The following is a 22,941-nucleotide window of genomic DNA, read 5'->3' on the forward strand; positions in this document are numbered from 1 at the left end:
GTTTTTTTTTTTTTTTTTTTTTTTCCTCTTCTGGCTGCCCCTTGGCATATGGATGGAGTTCCTGGGCCAGGGATCACATCCAAGCTGCAGTTGTGACCTAAGCTGCAACACACTGTGCTGAGCTGGGGATTGAACCTGCATCCCAGTGGTCACAAGATGCTGACAATCTCGTTGTGCCACAGCTAGAGGATGATTTTCGATTTATATTCTGTACATGCTCACCTGATGGACTGATTTCACTCTGGTTTCCTGCCTTCACTTGTGCCAGTCCAGATACCCTGTGTTTTACTGGCCTCAGAGAATACCCTTCCATTGATTTGCTGGTATAAAATATGATAGTCAGTGGGGAAGTTACCTTGGTTCTGAGTGCCTTCTAAGCAGACTTTCAACCAGTTTTCCTTATTTGATCACCTCTCTCCCTTTCTACTTCCACAGGAAACGGTTGAGTCCTCCATACCCATGGGTTCTGCAGCTGTGGATTCAACCAACTGCAGGCCAAAAATATTTGGAAAAAAAATTCCAGAAAGTTTCAAAAAGCAGAACTTGAATTTGTTGTGCACTTCCAACTACTTACATAGCATTTACATTGTTTTAGGTATTATATAAGTGATCCAGAGATTACTTAAAGTTTGTGCCTTGGTTATATGCAAATTCTACACTGTTTTATTTACAGGACATGAGTATCCACGGATTTTGGTATTTGTGGGGTTCCTGGAACCAACCCCATAGATACTGAAGGATGCCTTCACCTTTATTTATAATTAATTCTATGTAAATTGGGTTGTAGCTTTGCTTTCTCCATAGCTAAGATTGCTTTCTTTGATATTATAAGTCTCTTGAACTCTTGAGCATTTACATCTTAGCTTTCAAAATCTGAATGTGCTCATCTCTTCTACTATCCAACATTGTGATTTTGTGATTTAAAAAAAAAATAAGACAAACAAAACTTTTTTTTTTTTTTTGAGGGGTTTAAAAGAGAGCAAAAGCAGATGTTTGTGTTGACTCTGTCATCTTTACCTGCAGCTAATTAGTTATGCTTTAACAGACATTTTCTATTATCCTGACTTTGTTCCTTCCTGTGATTTGAGTTGAGAGGTGACTTAATGTGTGTTAGCTATATTTCTCCTGCCTACTAGAGTAGTAATTCTATCACAGGAGGAAGTAAGATGAGGCCAACTTGGAATTTCCTGGTGTATTCATGTTAGTCCCAAATGATCACTGCTGCCTTCTTTATATACCATCCTAGAATCCTGCCCAGGGTTGATATTAAGCTAATTGTTCTGTAGTTTTAAAAGTCTTTCATTCAACTGTTTCTTGAAAATTCAGACGTCTCCTGGCAGCTCTCCTATTTTATAAGGGTTGGGTCTCATTTACAAGCTGGCCTTGATGAGTGGAATGTAATTAACCTTGGCTAGGTGACTCATTCATAATATCTAGATCAACTATATCACTTTATAGGATAGGGGGCTGAGGTACTCTGAGATGGAGATTTCCTGATAACATTTAGATAAATAGTTGAAAAACCAGGACTTGAACCTAGATCTCCTGACCTCCAACCAGTGTTCTTTCTGTGATACCACACTCTGGGTTCATTCTTTTTTTTTTTTTTTTTTAGGCCTTGACTGTGGCATGCAGAATTTCCTGGGTCAGAGATTGAACCCAAGCCACAGCAGTGACAACACTGCGTCCTTAACCGCCAGGCCACCAAGAAACTTCTGAGTTCATTCTTAGCAACTCATGTTAGTTTTACTCTATTCCATGACCTCTGAATAATAAAATTTTAACTTTGGAGAGCTACATTGAAAATGTATCAGCTCCTTTCTTGTGTATAATACCTAGAAAATAGTATATTAAGAATCAATATAAATTTTCTTTAAATACATTCATGCCATAAGAAAGTACATTTATTTTGATTTTGTTGTAATCTATGTAATTAGAACCATTTTGAATTGAAGTTGTGTTTAGACCAAGGGAGTCTCTGCCGGTAAGTTCAATTCCTTAAGGACCCTGACTACCTCTACAATAGACACCAGCCATTGCTGAGAAAATTTCCTTCCAGTCTTTCTTGCTATTATAATAGTTATTTTCTTGGTTTGTTACACATATCCTCTAAAAATTAGTTTGTGTGGATATAGTCTTATAGTGGTAAAAGAAGGCATATAATTATCCTAGTGAAATAAGTCTCTTCTGTTAATGTGATGGTGTAGTGGGCAGTATACTAGTTTTCTTCATACCTCAGGAAGAGTAAAGAAAGATTCATGAACTTTCTTAAATTAGAAAGTATGCGCATGAGATCTTGTCATTTCTAAATTGAGTTGATGACAGTTTCTTTGTACTATTTTAAAATCATCTAGGGCTAATTTTTACCATTAGCCCTCTGAAGCAGCATGGCAGAGTGGAAAGAGTTTATGCTTTAAATTCAGTTATGCCTTAAATCCATTTATATTTGGGATCTGCCGTTTGCTACCTGTGTGGTTATGGGAGAGTTATTTAGCCTTTCTGAGTCTTAATTTCTTTAGCTGTCTGTGAAAATTAGAAATTATTTATGAAGACCCTAGTATGGTGCCCGGTATTAAGTAGATGATGAATAAATGATGATGGTTGTGGTCATTATTTTATCTATATGCTTGCCTGGTTTTTTCCTTTTGTGTGTACGTGTATGATGTTTTTGTTTTTGCCACACTTGCGGCATGTGAAAATTCCCAGGTCAGGGATTGACCAGAGCCGCTGCAGTGACAATGCCAGATCCTTAACCCACTGTGCCACAAGGGAAATCTATCCTTGTATGTTTTAGTTTATTTTGTGATTATATCTTTTAAAGTTCAGGTAATCTTTTTTTTTTTTTTTGGTCTTTTTAGGGCTGGACCCGCGGCATATGGAAGTTCCCAGGCTAGGTGTGGAAATGGAGCTGGAGCTGCTGCCATACACCCTATCCACAGCAATGCAGGATCTGAGCCACGTCTGAGACCTATACCACAGCCTACTCCAACACCAAATCCTTAAGCCACTGAGCTAGGCGAGGAGGGATCAAACCCGAATCCTCATGGATGCTAGTTGGGTTCATTATTACCGAGCCATGATGGGAACTCCTAAAGTTCATGTAATCTTAAACTTAAATATGGATTGTTCATCTTTGACAGTGAGAACTAATGGGATTTTGGGGATAATTTGCATCTGGAAATACATACATATATATATATATATATATATTTTTTTTTTTTTTTTTAGGGTTGCACCCCTAGCATATGGAAGTTTCCAGGCTAGGGGTCAAATCAGAGCTGCAGCCACAGCAACGTGGGACCCGACTTGCATCTGCAATCTACACCACAGCTCGTGACAACATGGATCCCCAACCCGCTGAGCGAGGCCAGAGCTCAAACCTACATCCCCATGGATACTAGTTGGGTTTTTAACCCGCTGAGCCACAATGGGAATTCCTCATCTGGACGTGTTATTTAAAAGGGTTATTTGAAGAATTTTGAGTCTTGGAAATAGGCATTTGTCAGAAATTGGGTCTACAGGAGTTCCCTTTGTGGCCCAGTGCTTAACGAACCTGACTAGTGTCCTTGAGGATTCAGGTTCGATCCCTAGCCTTGTTTAGCACAGTGGGTTAAGGATATGGCATTGCCGTGAGCTGTGGGGTAGGTTGCAGATGCACCTCGGATCTGGCGTCACTGTGGCTATGGCACGGGCTGCCAGCTAGAGCTCCAGTTTGACCCCTAGCCTGAGAACCTCCATATGCTGTGAGCGTGGCCCTAAAAAGCAAAAAAAAAGAAATTCGGTCTACAGAACTTTGTGTTGAATTGATTTTTAACTATAAACATGATCATGGTATGTGATGACATATTTTAATAGTATAATTGAAGATACATCCATGATAGGAACTTTTTTCTTGGACAGAATGTTTCAGTTATTTTTCCTCTTATCAAATATTAATTCAAAATTTAAAGCTGAGTGTTTGAACATTCATTTTACACTTAGTTATCTCTGTTATGTTAGGCTTGAATGGTGTTTCATTGTTAATGTTTTCCAATGAAGGCTGGTATAATAATATTTAGTTTTAGCTTTTAAGGTAAGGGGATATATTGTTTTTAAATAATTGGACTTTTTTTAGTTCTTTTGGCTGAATTAGTTATGAAGAGATTAAGTTGATGTTTATATCACCTGCATTTGTATCGTATCACTTGCTAGAACAACTCCATAAAAATATAGAACAGGTGGCAGCAGCTTCCTTTTACCATTGAATCCATAGAAGCATTGATAAGCAGTTAGTGGACATCCTAGGATTAGGAAACCATTCTCTGAATCAAAGCCAAATATTTTGTCTGCTGAACCATGCTGGGTGTTATAGGTGAAAGTATTCTAGTGAGTAAGTTGCTGTTCGTTGATTTTTCTTGGGGACTGACTCACCTGATGTTTAAATCTCTGAATGCATTTTAATTTTCGAAACTTTGAGATGTGGTTAATAATGTGTTAGTGATTCATATTTATTGGTGTATTTTGTTCTCCCTCTTCTTTTCCTCCCCTTACTTCCCCCCAGGATAAGCACTGAACACTAGGTGGTAATAAGAAAAATTAGTCTTTTAACTTTGCTGATTGCAGCTGCTGCAATTTAGTTTTTTTAATTTAATTTCCTTTGATATTTGTTCAAAAAATGATCTTAGCCTTTCTGGTTAAAATACACACTTACACATACAGCTTTTATTTGAAGAAAGGAACTGGTATAATAGGATGTGAATAGACAACTAGAGAGAAATAGTACCACTACACTTACTACTCTAATGGTAACAGTATTGTTTATATTTTTGCCATGTGCCAGGCACCATCCTGAGCACTTTCCATGTATACTAACTCATTTAATCAACTCTGAATATCATTATTCTTATTTTACCAGTAAAGCAACTGAGAAACAAAGATTAAATAATTTGCTAGGTACTTAACCGTTCTCAAGTATGGAGCTGGGAATCAAACCCAGGAGGACTGGTCCTAGGTTATACTTCCGATCAAATATATGATAATGATTTTCTCTAAGTAGGAGGAGAACTACCATTTAGCACAAGGACATACCATTTTATTAAACTGGCAGATTTTTTGTTTTAAATTTTATTTTATGGCTGTACCCACAGCATATGGAAGTTCCCAGGCCAGGGTTGAGTCCTGAGCCACAGCTGTGACCTTTAACCCACTGTGCCAGGCCAGGGATTGAACCTGCCCCTCTGCAGTGATCCAAGCAAATTGGCAGATATTTTAAAGATGTACAGTTTGGGAGGAGATTATTTGTGTTGGCGAAACTACTAAAAAGAACTATGGTAGTGTTCATCCATAAGTCCTAAAATATTCATGTTCTTTGGTAATTCTCTATCAAGCAATCTCTCCTCAGGAAATAATCAGGAAAATGACAATGTTCAAGGATGTTCAGCAGTTATAATAGTGAAAAAAAGGAAGATTGTCCAGTTGTGGAATAAATTGTTTTCTCCACACAATAGAGTGAATAGTGAATAGAATATGAAAACATTAAGAATTGTTTTTCAAGAATAATTAGTAATTGGAGTTCCTTTTACAGCTCAGTGGAAACCAATCTGACTAGCATCCAGGATGCAGGTTTGATCCCTGGCCTTGCTCAGTGGGGTAAGGATCTGGTGTGACCATGAGCTGTGGCGTAGGTTGCAGACGTGGCTCGGATCCCGCGTTGCTGTGGCTGTGGTGTAGGCTGTCAGCTGTAGCTCTGATTTGACCCTTAGCCTGGGAACCTCCATGTGCTGCGGGTGCAGCCCTAAAAAGACAAAAGACTACAGCAACAAAAAAGAATAATTAGTAATACATAAAAACATTTTTAATAATTGAAAAAGCAGGGTATAAAATCATACAGTATGATCCAGCTTTAAAAATGTGTGTGGGGAATTCCATTGTGGCACAGCAGAAATGAACCCAACCAGTATCCATAAGGACTCCAGTTTGATTTTTGGCCTTGCTCAGTGGGTTAAGGATCCAGAGTTGCCATGAGCTGTGGTGTAAGTTGCAGATGTGGCTTGGATCCTGCATTGCTGTTGGCTTTGGTGTAGGCTGGCAGCTATAGCTACGATTCGACCCCTAGCCTGGGAACTTCATATGCCATGAGTGTGGCCCTAAAAAGAAAAAAAAAAAGTGTATGTACAGAAAAACAGAAAGACCATACAGTAAGATGCTATAATTATTTCTTCATTTCTCTTTCTGATCTTTTGTTGTTAGTATATAGAAATGCAAGAGATTTCTATGTATTAACTTTGTATCCTGAAACTTTACTAGAATTATTGATGAGCTCTAACAGTTTTCTGGTTGTGTCTTTGTGATTTTCTGTGTATACAGTATCATGTAATCTGCAAACAATGACAGTTTTACTTCTTTTTCCAAGTTGGATTCCTTTTATTTCTTTTCTTCTCTTATTAAAATGTTAATAATTATTTCTGATATGATTATGAAAAATAATTTTTTCTTGTATGATTTCTTTACTTTTCATTTATATTTATTTTTGAACTTTTTCATTGACCCCATGTAGCAGAGGAAACTAAGTGGCACAAAAGGGAAAGCCTAAATAATGCCAATAACAGCTTTTATTAAGAATATTCATTAGGAGTTCCCGTCGTGGCGCAGTGGTTAACGAATCCGACTAGGAACCATGAGGTTGCAGGTTTGATCCCTGCCTTTGCTCAGTGGGTTAACGATCCGGCGTTGCCGTGAGCTGTGGTGTAGGTTGCAGACACGGCTCGGATCCCGCGTTGCTGTGGCTCTGGCATAGGCCGGTGGCTACAGCTCCGATTGGACCCCTAGCCTGGGAACCTCCATATGCCGAGGGAGCGGCCCAAGAAATAGCAACAACAACAACAACAACAACAAAAAGACAAAAAAAAAAAAAAAAAAAAAAAAAAAGAATATTCATTAAAGATCAGATTCCCATATCTCATAGTGTGAAAGGAAAAAAAATATAGTGAATTTCAGACAGTTTCAGTTTGAATATTATTCTTTTTGGAATCATTTTTCTGAAGTGAAGCTTTTTTTTGAGGGAGTGAAGAAAACATTTTTTCTTAGATGTGTTCATTATATTATTTTAGCACTTTAAGTTTGTTTCAGTTATGTTAGTAGAAGATATGGTTATTTTTCACCTTGTACTTGTTTTTTGAAAAACAACTTGTTGAAAAAAATTGCTGACTTGGTGGTGGGAAGGTGAGAAGGGAAAGTATTAAATGCAAGGGACACATAGACACTCTTTGGTACAGAATTATATTACAAATCAGTTTTACTATCAGTTTTGAATACATAGTTGTAGTTTATAGGTACTTAAGCAAAGAATTCAACTTTTGTATTGAAACACCTTTAAAGTTTAGTTCCTTTTATTTTTTTTGCTTTTTAGGTCTTTGCCTGTGGCACATGGAAGTTCCCAGGCTCGGCTGAATTAGAGCTGTGCTGCTGGCCTACACCACAGCCGTAGCAACACACGATCGGAGCCACATCTGTGACCTACACCATAGCTCCTGGCAAGGCCAAGGATCAAACCTATATCCTCATGGATACTAGTTGGATTCGTTTCCACCGAGCCACCGTGGGAACTCCCTGAAGTTTAGTTCCTTTTAAACATAAGATTTAGGAAATTTAAAAATACAAATCTATGTAACAGAACAAAAATACACAATCTGCTCTCAGCTGGTTTAAAGTTACCATGTTTTAAAATGTGTCTCAAAAACGAAAGACCTAGTAACTACATCAGAGAATTATTATGGAAGCAAAGCTTTTCTCAGTGATACATGTTAAATAACACGAAAAAGTTGCTGTTAATTTTCCATCAGTTTTTTTTGTTTTTCGTTTTTGTCTTTTTGCCATTTCTTGGGCCGCTCCTGCGGCATATGGAGGTTCCCAGGCTAGGGGTCCAACCGGAGCTGTAGCTGCCAGCCTACACCAGAGCCACAGCAACGTGGGATCTGAGCCACGTCTGCAGTCTACACCACAGCTCACGGCAATGCCGGATCCTTAACCCACTGAGCAAGGCCAGGGATCGAACCCACATCCTCATGGTTCCTAGTTGGATTCGTTAACCACTGAGCCACAACGGGAACTCCTCCATCAGTTTTATAAGCAGGTTATTTTGGTTTTCATTATGAAACACTATGGTACTGCATACTGTTGCCTTGATTAAAAAGGATTTAAACTGTAAATTCTGGATCAGAAAGAATTGAGGAAATTCTTTGAAAGAAATTATTTCAATTCTACAAGCATATTTATTAAACTCTTACCTGATTTCTAAATGTAATTTATGGATCAGATAAGGAATAATAATATTGGAAGTAGCTTTATATATAGGACTTTATAGTAAATGTTAGAATAAAAATGGTTCAACAGAAAATGATTATCTGTTTGCTGTATTTTGATTTAAGATAAAGAGCTATGTAGAAACGTAGGAAGAAATGAATTTTTTTTTCCAGCTTGAAAAATCAGGGATTGACATATGTTCCTTCCTCATTGAGAGAAATCTTACTATGTGAGGTATATTGTAAATACTTATTTTAGCAAATTTTCTTATCTGTATGAAAACCCGTTTTTAGTGTTAAGTAAAAAGAACAGTCAAAACTTCTGTAATTTTTTTTTTCCCCTAGGCTGAACTCACAGGAATCAAATGGCGTAGGTACAATTTTGGAGGGCATGGGGACTGTGGACCCATAATTTCAGCCCCGGCCCAAGATGATCCAATCCTGTTAAGTTTCATCCGCTGTCTGCAAGCCAACTTGCTGTGTGTATGGCGTCGTGATGTCAAACCAGATTGCAAAGAGTTGTGGATATTCTGGTGGGGAGACGAACCCAACCTAGTGGGTGTAATACATCATGAACTACAGGGTAAGTTTTTCTTTTTTTCTTTCTTTTTCTTAGAAATGGTTCACATTATATATTTTTGAACAGTGGTAAATTCTGAAAAGGTTATTAAGACTTGCTGAAAAGAAAAATCCAAGTGTTTAATGGCTGTGTCCAAAGAAACCCTTGTTCTTACCTGTCTTCTTTCCATCCCGTTTTTTTTTTTTTTTTCCCTTCAGATTTTCTTGTCCTTTCCCAGTCATGCTAAGAATCAAAACCTTGTGAACCACTTTTATTAAAGGAAAGTATAGTGTCCCTTGGGTGTTTGGGTTGGAATTCAGTCTAAGATCCACTGTTTTAAAATGATAGGGAAATGTGAGTAATTAGAAAGTCAGTGAAATGAACAGAATTGTTTTTTTTTTTTGGACTGTAGCTGTTACTGTTTATTGCCAGCTGAACTCTGGTGGAACATTGTAAAGTGATAATAGAAACTTAATGCAAGCCTTATTGGAGAAAATTATGAAATGACATTGGATAGTATTTTGAAGAAACATTTATGTAAAGCATCTACAGTGATTTTGGCATAGCCAGTTTTCTGGTGCTTTGTTCCTGTTTTGTATGTAATTAGGTGACTCCAGGAAATATTTGCTCCACTGTTGCCTACTTTTTAACATCAGATTATATCTGATATCTGTAAATTTTGAATTATTTTAGGAGTTTAATTATTCTGAGCTACATATTAGCTACTACCACAGATTTATAACCAGAGAAAATGTTATTGATATTTTTTGAATTTCTAGTAAAACTTTTTACCTCTTTACCTGAATGTTTCCATCTAGTATGCTGAAGAATTTTTCTCAGTTAGGACTAATTCTGATCTTTAGTTACGTAGAGCATTAACTCTTTTTGACTTTGTCTCCTAGAGCCAATCATTATGTCTAAATCACTCTCATTTATTAATTTATTGTTGAAAATTTTCAGTAGTGTTTGAAATGTTTTATTACTTCATATGCTTAATTTTTTTTAAAGGAAGGAGTAAAACTAACTTTAGTGTATTTGAAGGTCTAATCCAAAGTGTTCAAATTTGCCTAAAGCATTTTCTGCCAACTTCTGCTTGATAACTTCCGAGCTTTTTTTGCAGGCCATTTTTTTTTTTTTTTTAAATCTGTGATATCTCCTGCCACAACAGGCAGAGGGCAGTAAACCACAGTGGACTAATTGAGCTGTTTATGATCCATTTGTTTAACTGAAACTTTTCTCCCATAGTTTTTAGAGTGTTTGGTTTATAAATATAAGAACCTATTCCAGCTAAGATTGTTTGCTTAGCTGACATGTCAGCAAAATTATGACTTACCAGAATTATATACAACTCAAAGCTTATTTCATGTAATTAGCAGTAAACTCAGGTAAAATTAGTTTTAAGCATCTGGTTTCTATTTAATCAGAATTTTTAAAATAAGATACCTCCTAAAATATACTTTATTTTATACTATATATTTATATTTGTCCATTTAAATATCAAAACATATCTTTTTGTTTTTAGAAATTTTTTTACACAGGTAATAGAGGAATATAGCATTTTTGTTTGTTTTAATTTCTTCTTCATTTTCCATGATTGTTTCTGATTCAATCTCCTTTGATTTCTCTACTACCTGTTTATTTTATTTTATTTTATTTATTTTATTTTATTTTTTTGTCTTTTTGCCTTTTTTAGGGACGCTCCCACGGCATATGGAAGTTCCCAGGCTAGGGGTTTAATCAGAGCTGTAGCCACCGGTCTACACCAGAGCCACAGCAACGCAGGATCCAAGCCAGTCTGCAACCTACACAACAGCTCACGGCAACGCCGGATCGTTAACCCACTGAGCAAGGCCAGGGATCAAACCTTCAACCTCATGGTTCCTAGTCAGATTGGTTAACCACTGAGCCACGACGGGAACTCCTGTTTTATTTTGTTTTTGTCTTTATTTATTTATTTATTTTTGGTCATTTTCTTTTAGGGCCACACTCGTGGGATATGGAAGTTCCCAAGCTAGGGGTCTGATTGGAGCTGTAGCCACTGGCCTACACCACAGCCACAGCAACTCGGGATCCTTAACCCACTGAGCAAGGCCAGGGATCAAACCCAAGTCCTCATGGATGGTAGTCAGGTTTGTTAATCACTGAGCCATGACAGGAACTCCTCTACTACCTGTTGATCAAGGCTTAGGTTTTAAGTTTTTGGTCTGGTCTTTATTTGTTAGCAACACAAATCATTATTTGATAATGATGATGAAACCAAACCCAACTGTTATTTAGATTTATTTAGTTGATGTATAAAACTATTTATTGAGACTAACAAAGCATGTGATCATTGTTCTCAGAATTAACTTATTATATCATTTTTTTTTCTCATGGATTTTGTTAGCTAGTTAACAAAAAGATGTAGGCTGTTTAAATATTTTATGGTTGCTTTAGATGCATATGTAGATTTATTAGTGTATTAAGTGTTTTTGTAGTAAAGAATTAAGCAAAGATGAACTTCTTTTAAATTGTTTGTATAAATTAAAAAGATAACTACATTTTAATTAGGAAATTAGGAAAACAGAACTGCCAGAGGAAGAGAACGAAGAAACAGAAATCCTAAAGTCTAAAGCAGAGTTTTAATATTTGGTGTTTCTGTGTAAAAATGAAAATGGTATTATACTGTTTTGTAACTTAGTCCTTTTCATTTAACAGTTTCTTGTGAATGTTTTTTCACACAAGAATGATTACTTTTTACTTTTCTGTTGAGTTTGAAAACGATATTCTTTTGTGTGCTACCAGGGAAGTATTACAGTGAAGGAACAATCATAGCTTCATTAAGTACATCTACCCTTTTTAAGATGTTGATTTTGTGAAAGTTGTTAGATTGAAGCAAATGAAGTGTCTGTTTATGAAGGTAAAAGTGGTTGAAAGGGTAGTTTTATGTTTCAATCTAATAGAAATATTTGAAACCATTAGAAAAACTAATGGTGGAGTTCCCATCGTGGCGCAGTGGTTAACGAATCCGGCTAGGAACCATGAGGTTGCGGGTTCGGTCCCTGCGCTTGCTCAGTGGGTTAACAATCCGGCGTTGCCGTGAGCTGTGGTGTAGGTTGCAGACTGGCTTGGATCCTGCGTTGCTGTGGCTCTGGCGTAGGCCAGTGGCTACAGCTCCGACTGGACCCCTAGCCTGGGAACCTCCATATGCCGCGGAAGCGGCCCAAGAAATAGCAAAAAAAAAGAAAAACTAATGGTGTAAAGATAATTTTGTTTCAAGTGAGGGAAAATATGACTGGTAAAGCAATCATAAAGAATACTAAGGGAATGTTTTAATTGATTGTCACACAAATTGAGGGTATTTCACAATCTCTTTCATTCTCCAGTATATGAGTCATTTCATTTTGGCTAAAAATTTTAGCAGAAACCTTTAATTTTAAACATAATCACTACCATTATTTATGGCATTCTCTTTTTATAGGGATACATGTACCGTTCTTTTTTTTTTTTGGCTTTTTTTAGTGCTGTACATGAGGCATATGGAAGTTCCCAGCTTAAGGGTCGAATTGGAGCTACAGCTGCTGGCCTACACCACAGCCACAGCAATGTAAGATCTGAGCTGCATCTGAGACCTACACCACAGCTCATGGCAAAGCCGGATCCTTAACCCACCAAGCAAAGCCAGGAATTGAACCCCCATCCTCATGGATTGTAGGTGGGTTTGTTACCACTAAGCCATAAAAGGAACTCCTACTGTTCTTTAAAATGCTTTTTAGTTGTGTTATTAGGTATTTCCTTTTGTTTTAATGGTGTAGCCCAAATAGCATACTGCCAAGAAACCTCACAAAGCACCATCTTTGATTTAAATGTATAAAGTAATCCCTGCGGAAAGTGGATAATCCTGTAGGATACGCACACAGTTTTATATTGATTTTTTTTGTTTAAGTGCTTAAAATATCTATGAAATAGTCTGCAAGAAGACTAAGACACATGTATAACCTGTTACTGTCAAATCTTGCGTGGGGAATTGCTGTTTATATTGTATGGCATAGTGGTTCAGAGGCTTGGGTTTTTTTCTTTTCCTTTTTGGTTTTTTTAGGGCCATACCCACGGTATACGGAAGATCCCAGGCTGGGGGTCGAATTGGAGCTTGAGCCATTGGCCTGTGTCACAGCCACAGCAACGCAGGATCCGAGCTGTGTGTACAACCTACACCACAGCTCACAGCAATGTAGGACCCTTAACCCACTGAACAGGGTCAGGGATCAAACCCGTGTCCTCATGGATATTGTCAGGTTCGTTATCACTGGGCCACAACGGGAACTCCAGAGGCTTGGGTTTTAATCTCTGCTTGGTAACTTGCTAGCTGTATATCCTTGGTCAAATTATTTAATTTATCCATGCCTCAGGTTCCTCACTCTAAATTGGGCTATAAGGATAAAAGAAGTTAAAGTACTTAGAACAGCACAGAGAACTGTTAAAATCTATGATTGTAACTATTGTTGCTGTTGCTACTACTGCAATAACAGTTAACTCAGACATCAGAATTAAAACATTTTGACAGTTGGTCTGTTCTGTATAGCATTTCAGTATCTGCTAATTTTTGAAGTGTACTTTTAGGTTGAGGTAATCATTTTTGAGTTTGAGTGTTAACATTGGGGAGGAATAATTGGGAATAGTAAACTGTTAGAGATGGGGAATTCCTGTCGTGGCTCAGTGGTAACAAACCTGGCTAGTATCCATGAGGATGTGGGTTCGATTCCTGGCTTCGCTCAGTGGGTTAAGGATTCAGCATTGCCTTGAGCTATGGTCACAGATGAGGCTTGGATCCTGAGTTGCTGTGGTTGTGGTGTAGGCCAGGTAGCTAAGCTCCAATTCTACCCCTAGCCTGGGAACTTCCATATACCACAGGTGTGGCCCTAAAAAAAGACACCCAAAAAAAGCCCCCAAAACCCATAAAACAAACAAAATAACAAAACGTTAGAGAGCAGCAAAGATACCCCTGCTCATAGGAAATTTGTCTAGATTTAGATGGTAGACTTTCATAACAAACCTTAAATTGTGTTATAAAGAGTTCAGAACTTTCAGATTTGATTCTGTTGAATTCCTATAAGGAATATAACTTTACTGCCTTCTTTGCATAGTGGCATTGAAGGGCACTTGCCAAACACTGAGTGTGTGTATATGTCCTTCCTATTTTCATCCGTAAGTACGTTTATCAGTGGGTCCAATTAAGGGGCTTGATGAAATCTCTACCCTTGATAAATTTTAGTATTAAAAAGGGTATAAGACAAACACATATATAATAAAGAGAATAAGTATATAAGAGAAATATAGTAGATTGACTACTTTCCAAATGAGCAGACATTCAATTCCAGGACTAACACATAAGTAAGTGTTTTTTCTATAAACTTAACACTGTGAGCCCAAGTGAGAAACTTTCTTGTTTTCTGGTCCATTTATTCAGCCTTTGTTAGGCAGAAGCTGTGATCAGTCCTGGATATGTAAAATGAGTCCTCATCCTTAAGGAGCTCATAGTCTTACTGGGGAGGTAGCTAAATGAGTCCATAAATATGATATAATGGCATAAGCTGTAAATGATTAAGTTAGGGATTTTTCAGCAGCATCAGATTCGACCTCAGGGAACAAAAAATAAGGAGATAGTGATGAAGCCCAATGTTGGCAAGGCTTGAGTTGAGTCTTACAGGATAAATGTGTTACCTAGGTTGGGAAGGAACTTGTCCTGGTCACAGGAAGTAGCCTCTAAAAGGACCTGCAAGCAGTGAATGAATTCTGGGAAGGGCAGGTTTGCCCAGGGCGTAGGGTATGAGGTAGTTGAGGAAAGGTAGCCCATAGTGTGGAATACACGGAAGGAAGCAAGGGTGAGGAATTTGGGCTTAATCTCATAGATTTTGAGGAATAATTGTGGGTTTCTGTTCAGGAAAGAAGGTAATTAGAAAGATTATACACAAAATGAATATGTACAGGAAGATCATAATAATTTGTAATAAATTATTCTAAATTGAGCTATGAACTTAAACATTCTGTTTAGTTTAGAATACAGATTTATTTAAATTAAAAAATACCAGGGATTATGTACTGAGCATTATATTTATAGTCTTTGTCAGTTTTATTTTATTTTATCTTTGTTCTTTTTGCTTGACCAAATTCTTTTTCATTTTTTTTCTTTTTTCTTTTAGGGCCACACCTATGGCATATGGAGGTTCCCAGGCTAGGGGTCTAATTGGAGCTGTAGCCGCAGGCCTACATCATGGCCACAGCAATGCTGGATCCGAGCTGTGTCTGCGACCTACACCACAGCTCACAGCAACTCTGGATCCTTAATTCACTGAGCAAGGCCAGGAATCGAACCTGCAACCTCATGGTACCTAGTTGGGTTTGTTGACCCTGAGCCATGACAGGAACTCCCAAATTCTTTTCCATATTTTATCTTGAATTTTTAGAGATTAATATAGTATGCTAAATTGACTTCTAATCTACCAAACAAAATCATTTTATAAGCACAATCTTTTGGCCATTTCATTGCCTATTAGTCAGTAATGGGAAAGACATGCAATCTTGAAACCCTAAAATGGTACAACGAGCAAGCACAAACTTCTAGTGACAGAGGTGGCTCGACCCAAAGCAGAGGGTCTTTGGTCCAGGGAGTTCCCATTGTGGCTCAGCAGAAACACATCTCTGACTAGTATCCATGAGGACGCAGGTTTGATTCCTGGCCTCGATCAGTGGGTTCAGGATCCATTGTTGCCGTGAGCTGTGGTGCAGGTTGCAGACATGGCTCAGATCTGGCATTGCTGTGGCTGTGGTGTAGGCTAGTGGTTACAGCTCCAGTTTGACCCCTAGCTTGGGAACCTCCAAATGCCACAGACTCGGCCCTAAAAAGACCAAAAAAACAAACAAACAAACAAACAAAAAAACACGGAAAAAAAAGTTCCTGGTCTAGAAGAAATGTCATATATGCTTAGTAGTATATTTACTTAATGTTTGTTGGATGAATGAAAGAAACATGTCTGTGATTCTAACAGCATAGTTTGTACTCTCACATTGACTTATAAATACCCTTAAAATTCAAATGACTCAATAATATGAGGAGATTGAAACCTAGTTAAATTAAGGCATTATTATTTCTGTTTTTAATTCCCAGAAAAGTATAAATACCCATTTTTGGTATATGTTCTATCAATAAATATAGCTCCAGATGTACATTGCCTGTAAATTAAAGATTTAATGTGTATGTGCTGTCCCCTTTCCTTTTGATTATTATAAATATGTGAATTATAATGGGAATACATCTCTTGACCTCTAAAAAAAAATGATTATCCTAATATCAGTATTAGAAATCTTAGGAACTGACTTTAGTGTTAGTGTAGAGGCAGACTGGAAATTGGCAATTGTTACCCTTTATTGTTGTATTGTAAATATTGCCTTTTTTCCCATTTTTCATTGTGCTATCACCTATGCCAAGAGTTGTGGGCCATTGCAAAAACAGCATTAGACATTAGGAAAAATGGGTCTGGCTTTCTGACATTTACCAGTGTAAGATTTTTTTTTTTTTTTTTTTTTGCCTTTTCTAGGGCTGCACCCATGGCATACAGAGGTTCCCAGGCCAGGGGTCAAATCAGAGCTGTAGCCGCTGGCCTATGCCAGAGCCACAGCAACACCAGATCTGAGCCGTGTCTGCAACCCATACCACAGCTCATAGCAACGTCCTCATGGCAATGCCAGATTGCTAACCCACTGAGCGAGGCCAGGGATCGAACCCGCAACCCCTTGGTCCCTAGTTAGATTTGTTTCCGCTGTGCCACGATAGGAATTTCAGTGTAAGATATTTTGAGACACTCTAATATTATTGTTTATACCACTGAACTGATTACAAGCCTCTGGAAGAAGTGGGCATTTTGTAAGGATGAAGGAAAGCTGAAAGAGTGGAGAGCCCGTTTGCTATTATTTCAATCTTCATATATAGATTATCTATGATCTCAAATGATGATACTGATAAAACTTTGTTTAGATATGTCCAAGGAAGGACCTAACTCCCTCTCCTCAACTTATTTTGAAAAATATCGACACACACACATATATACACCTTTTTTTTTTCTGGCCACTTGGAGGTAATTTACAGAGTTTATGAATTTTTACCCCTAAATAGCTTGTAACTACTGTGAGAATGTAGAATTATTATTTTTTAAACGTAACCATTATCATACTCAAGAAATTTAACATTGATAAATTACTTAATTTTCAGTCCACATCCAGATTTTTTTCATCTTTTCCCAGTAATGCCTTTTATAGTCCTCTTTCACCAATCTAGGATCCACTTGATCTCATGTTGTATTTAGATGTTTTGTCTCTTAGTCCCCCTAATTTAGAATATTCCCCAAATTGTCTTTGCTCTTTTTTTTTTTTTTTGGGCGGGGTGTGGGCAGGTGGTGTCCTTCAGTGACACTGATGTTATTTGAAGGGAGCAGTTCATTTGTCCTGTCAAATGTTCCATATTCTAAATTTGTCTAATGGGTTCTTAATGAAACATTTTGGGCAAGAATATCAGGTGGGGTTGATGTGTACCTCTTGTGGCATCACATCAGAGACACCTGTCAGTTAGTCCCAGTATTAATCCTGCTAAGTTTGATGGCTTGGTTATGGTAGTGTCTGTCACATTTCTTCAGTGTAGAGATAGATACCCTTTAACTTTTTGAACTGTTAAGTAAATTTGGGGCACAACTTTGAGACTGTGTAATTATTCTTTTCCCTGACAAATTTTCACTCTGGTTTGAGAAAAAAGCCTAACTTTTAGCCTATTTAAAAACAACAGAAAACTTCTTGAATCATCTGATTTTACAAAAGCAGTTAAAAAAAATCAAGACTGCTTCTAAGTCATAGGAAGGATGGGGGGTGGGCAGGGGAGAGGAGAAAGGAAGAAAAACTTTTAAGATCTGGCCAAGGCAAAGTATGATTGTAGAGCCAAACTGAAAATAAATAGCCACTTATTGTGTAGCATGCTAAAAAGAGAAGTGTTGGAGTTCCCGTCGTGGCTCAGTGGTTAACAAATCCAACTAGGAACCATGAGGTTGCGGGTTCGATCCCTGGCCTTATTCAGTGCGTTAAGGTTCTGGCTTTGCCGTGATCTGTGGTGTGGGTTGCAAACACGGCTCAGATCTGGCATTGCTGTGGTTGTGGTGTAGGCTGCAGCTACAGCTCCGATTCGACCCCTAGCCTGGGAACCTCCATATGCCGCAGGAGCAGCCCTAGAAAAGACCAGAAAAAAAAAAAAAAGAGAAGTGTTGACACTGAATTTTCTAAAATCATAGACAGTAAGGTATGTAGGAAAGTATTACTATGTTTGTATATTTTGTAGTCTTTGAATTTTCAGTTGACTTTTGGTGATTTCTGGTTATATCTGACTAAATGAAATGAATTTTAATCAACTCTGTAAATGAGTTTATTCCCAATTGAAATGAAAAAGAATTGCATTCTGTGAGAGTAGTGGCTCGTTTACCAATAAAATTAACACGAATGAAATGAAATTATCTTTAGTTAAAATGTCATTCAGTTTGAAAATTTTTTCTAAAAAGAAAATCTTATCCCTGACTTTTTACTGTTTTATAAAGGTATAAAAACAGTAAATTTACTATTCATCAAATTAATCTCTGACTAAATTGCAAGATTTTTAACATTGTTTGCATTTATTTCTTCTAGTATACAAATCTGATGGATTTTGAAAACAGATGAATTAATCACTGCAGCTTTCTAGAGTTGTAGTATGTTTGTATCAGCATTTATATGGAGATTTTATTACATGGCAGTAATAATTCTTGAGATTTTAACACTGTGTACCTGAAAAGTAAATTTATTTTAATTTTCAATTTGCTGTTACTTTGTGGATAATAATGGAAAAATGCATTTGTGTTTCGAGAGAAACAGAAAACACTTAGGGAAAAGACAGGCTCACTGGTAAATGATAGTTAGTTCTAAGTAGTTATAAAGTAAATGTTTCTTGTTTTCACTGTGTTTAGTTTTGAAAGAATTAATTTGCAGAAACTATAGAATAGTAATAGTTTTCATTGCATGATGATTATCCAAATGATTTTAGTGTATAATTACTGAAATACTAGCTTTAATAGAAAATTACAAATTTATTAAAAGAGTAAAATGCTTATTACAGCTTTGGTAAGCAGTAAATTTATATTGTAAAATTATGATTAAGATCATAATGACTGCAGAATCCTTTCATATGAAAATGGGAAAAGATCTAATGGATTAGATAGAATTATTAAGTTAAATGTGCTTGAAATTTAGAGAATAATCTAAAGTCTAGCTTTTGAATATAAATAAAATTGATGTTACCACAGGCAACTTACTGAACCATGTAATTAGTTTTTTTTCTATAAAAAATGAGACATTTATACTGAGATTGTGATGAAATAGCATGTAAAGGGCTTATGTTCTAATGGTATGAAAATTAAACAATTGGTGAAAATTATAATTTAAAAATTATTGCTTTAGGGAAAAATTAATCATTTGATGGGGGCAGGTGGAGATTTGTGTTTTGGTGAGTATAGGCATTATATATAAACTCACGTACTGTATAAAGTAAACCTGAGTAAAACTTCCTGGTAATGAGGTATTAAAATCACAACCACAAGCAGAGTTGAATATTAACCTAAAAATAGGCAAACAATTATTGGTGTACTCCAGCTTTTTTTTTTCTTTTTCCTTCCTCCCTTCCTCCCTCCCTCCTTCCTTCCCTTTTTTTGCTTGATGTGTATTATTTTTAGTGATGAATACATTTCAAAATATTGTTCCTCAATAGAAACTTTAAGACACCGCATTGTAAATCAACTATCCTTTAATGAATAATAAAAAAGAAAACTTTAAGATTTGAAAGAGGTTCCTATACATTCAAGTAATATTAAGATTTCTTTACCCAGTAAAGCAATTTCTTTGTTTTATCTCTTGTTCAGGTAGTTTGATCTAAAAATCTAAATATAGGAGTTCCCTTTGTGGCTCAGTGGTTAACGAATCCGACTAGGAACCATGAGGTTGCGGGTTCGATCCCTGGCCTCGCTCAGTGGGTTAAGGATCTGACGTTGCCATAAGCTGTGGTGTAGGTCACAGACGTGGCTCGGATCTGGCATTGCTGTGGCTGTGGTGTAGGCTGGCGGCTCTAGCTCTGATCAGACCCCTAGTCTAGGAACCTCCATATGCCGCAGGAGTGGCCCTAGAAAAAGGCAAAATACCAAAAAAAAAAAAAAAAAAAAAATCTAAATGTGGTAAATTGGAGAAAAATTTAATGATGTATTAGTTGAATTTAAAGGCCCAGTTAATTCAATAAAAAAGATGTGCTTAAACACTAAAATGGAATGATGCAGAGATCCCAAATTACACATACAGAGAACAAAAACACCTTCGGTACAAAATTTACAAGCAAATTCTTTGCTGGCATATTCACATAGCATCAGATCAGTCTGTTGGTTGTATTTTACATAGGACATTAAATGTCTCTAAATTAAAACTGGGGTTTTTTAAAGGAAAGAAGAAAGTGGGAATCTGTCTCAGTGGTTCATCGGTGAGAGAGCTCAGTGAGTATTCTCTCCCATTTATAAGTTTAAATTAGCATACTCAAAGGGAAACTGAAGCTTATAAAAAGTCACTAAGACTAGTGACTTAGTCATGTCACTAGTTGCAATGAAACTCAAACCCATATACATAACATGAAACTACGTGATTGTGCCATATAAAATGACTAAATTGAAGTTCCTACTTTGGCACAATGGATTAATGATCTGTCTTATCTCTATGGAGGCACCGGTTTGATCCTTGGTGGCCTGGCACAGTGAGTTAAGGATCTCTCATTGATCCAGTTATGGTGCAGCTCTGGCTCAGATTGGTTTATGGCCTGGAAACTTCCATAATCCATGGGTGCAGCTGAAAAAAAAAAAACAAAAGAGCAAATCAGTTATACCATGCCATTTAAAATAAAACCCATTTAACGATTAGAGTCTATATCTAATCAGATCTGTTTCCTAAACTTATAAAAAGAATACTGGTTTGTGTAATTCTGGGGCAGTGGGCTTATCTTTTTTGATTTTAAATGTTTTGTATGACATTTGGTAAATGTTTATTCCAGTAATGTCAGCTCATTTAGTTTAGATCTGAACTGAGCACACACCAAATTGATAATGGAGGAAAAATAAAGTAAATAAAAATAGTTTGGGAGTTATAAAAACTTGACAAATGACACATTGAATATTTAGACTTGATATGAGATTAGCATTTGCTTTTATAATTTTACTGAGATAACTAAAAAGCTAGAATTACATATCTGTTATCATTTTTTCCTTATGTAGATCTATTATAATAGGTCCAGTTCTTGATAAATCAGAAATATGTACTAAAAGAATAGGATAACTATTGTGTGAAGCAGGAGTTAGTTGTAGAGGCTACCATTTAGTTAACTTAAATGGTTTCTGGACTTGTTTATATTAGACTAGACTAAACCAGTTTATAGATATCTTAACTTTTGTGAATAATTGTATTTGCTGATGGTTTCCGTTTTATTTTTTGATGCTTGAACAAATGGTAATTAGAACTTCATACACATACACAGAGAGTCATGAGCATTACTAGAAGCCAAAATGTTTTCTTCTGTATAAAAATATTTTAATAGCAGAAATAATACATAAATCTACTCCTTCTTCCCCCCTCAAAGAACCCAAAAGTTTAGATGTGCTTTAAGCACTAGAGAGTTATGAAATTGGATTCTCTTGCTTTAAATATTTCATGCCTAAGCTGTCCTGATGCTACCTGATGAGGGTTTCTCATCGTTGTGGCTAGTGAGTGTTTGATAACTGTCTTTACAGCTCTGTCTATGTAAATATTTTTGAACAATTTTCCACAAGTACTGGGCCACATACCTATTTCTTAAAAACCCAACATTGGTAAAATGTACTCTTTGTATAATTGGGTCTTGTTTTGGTCCTAGCTCTTTCATATTATGATTTGGCAGTGAATTCAACAGAATAAGCATTATCCTCTTGAGGCCCATCTAGGATTGAGTTAAAGGGCTTCTGCAATATCCACATGATCATACAATTAGGTTTTTTTTTTTTTTTTTTTTTTTTTGGTGCTGTGATAGTGTAACTGAATATGAGCTGGTTGTCAGGATGTTGTAGTAGAATAATACCTTGCAGTTTGCAGTTAATCATGCAGCAAAACTGGTTTGACTTAAAAAAATTTAAGAATAAGATTAGAAAATAGATTCTAAGGGTGAAGTGTCTTTATGTTGAAAAGGATTGTGTATATACAGTGGTAAAGTGAAGAGTAGCGCATTCACAGATCTGTTTTTAGCAACTTCTTCCTCCTATTTAATATAGTGTCATGTGCAAAATATATTCCATTTTAAAATGTACTTTTATTTATGGCTTTACGAGCCTTGAGGGGAGGTAACACTTCTTGCTAATCTTCTTGAAGCCTTATTCTCTGCCAGCAGTAGGAAATTAGTAAATATTTGTGAAATGACTGCCTGAAGAAAGGAAGTGTGAGCTTCATCAAGATGAGGTCTTTTCATTAAGATTATTTTTTTATTTTTCTACTGATCATCTTGGGCTTGTTTAAATATAAGCAGTTTTGATGTTTATTATTTTTAAGAGGGCATGTTATTCACATTGAAATATATTTAGTCTAAAAGAGAAAAATTTAGAAACTGTCAGTTCAGTTTCAGGCAATACATTTTAAACTTATTTTTAAAGTAGCCTAGTAGATGGTGATAACGAAAAGGAGGCGTGCCTTGGCATCTTTGGGCAAATTACATACAATTATTTTTAGGGTGGAAGTAACATTTGTTGACAGTGACTCTAATATTGAAAAATCTATCATGCCATTTATTGACATGAAGAGTGTAACGAGGAAGGGCCCTCGATTCCAGTAGCAAATCTGGGGCTGGGGCTGTCATGCCCACTCCTGTAGTAAACGTTTCATTAGCCAGAACTCAGCTGGAGCCCGCAAACAGATTTAAAAAGACCTCTCTCTCCCTTAACCCGTTCTCAATAAGCACAAACCATTTTACAAAAAAGGAAGGTTAAATGACTTAAATATATCATTATC

The 22,941-nt window shown here is 36.6% G+C and overlaps 1 protein-coding gene across 10 annotated transcripts in view; it reads left to right on the forward strand.

The window, feature by feature from the left end:
- Window positions 1-22,941, forward strand: part of MED13L (mediator complex subunit 13L) — a 324,733-nt gene that overhangs the window by 29,029 nt on the left and 272,763 nt on the right. For all 10 annotated transcript variants that reach the window (XM_021073120.2, XM_021073121.2, XM_084994191.1 and 7 more), the window contains exon 2: window positions 8,625-8,862. In XM_021073120.2, coding sequence (XP_020928779.1) covers window positions 8,625-8,862 — 238 coding nt within the window. The remainder of the gene's footprint in view (window positions 1-8,624; window positions 8,863-22,941) is intronic.

This window comes from Sus scrofa, chromosome 14 (assembly GCF_054392235.1).
Source record: "Sus scrofa isolate SSC_HxYL_T2T_F1_AM1 chromosome 14, Sscrofa_HxYL_maternal_Yorkshire_Landrace_v2.0, whole genome shotgun sequence".
Classification (NCBI taxonomy): Eukaryota; Metazoa; Chordata; class Mammalia; order Artiodactyla; family Suidae; genus Sus; species Sus scrofa.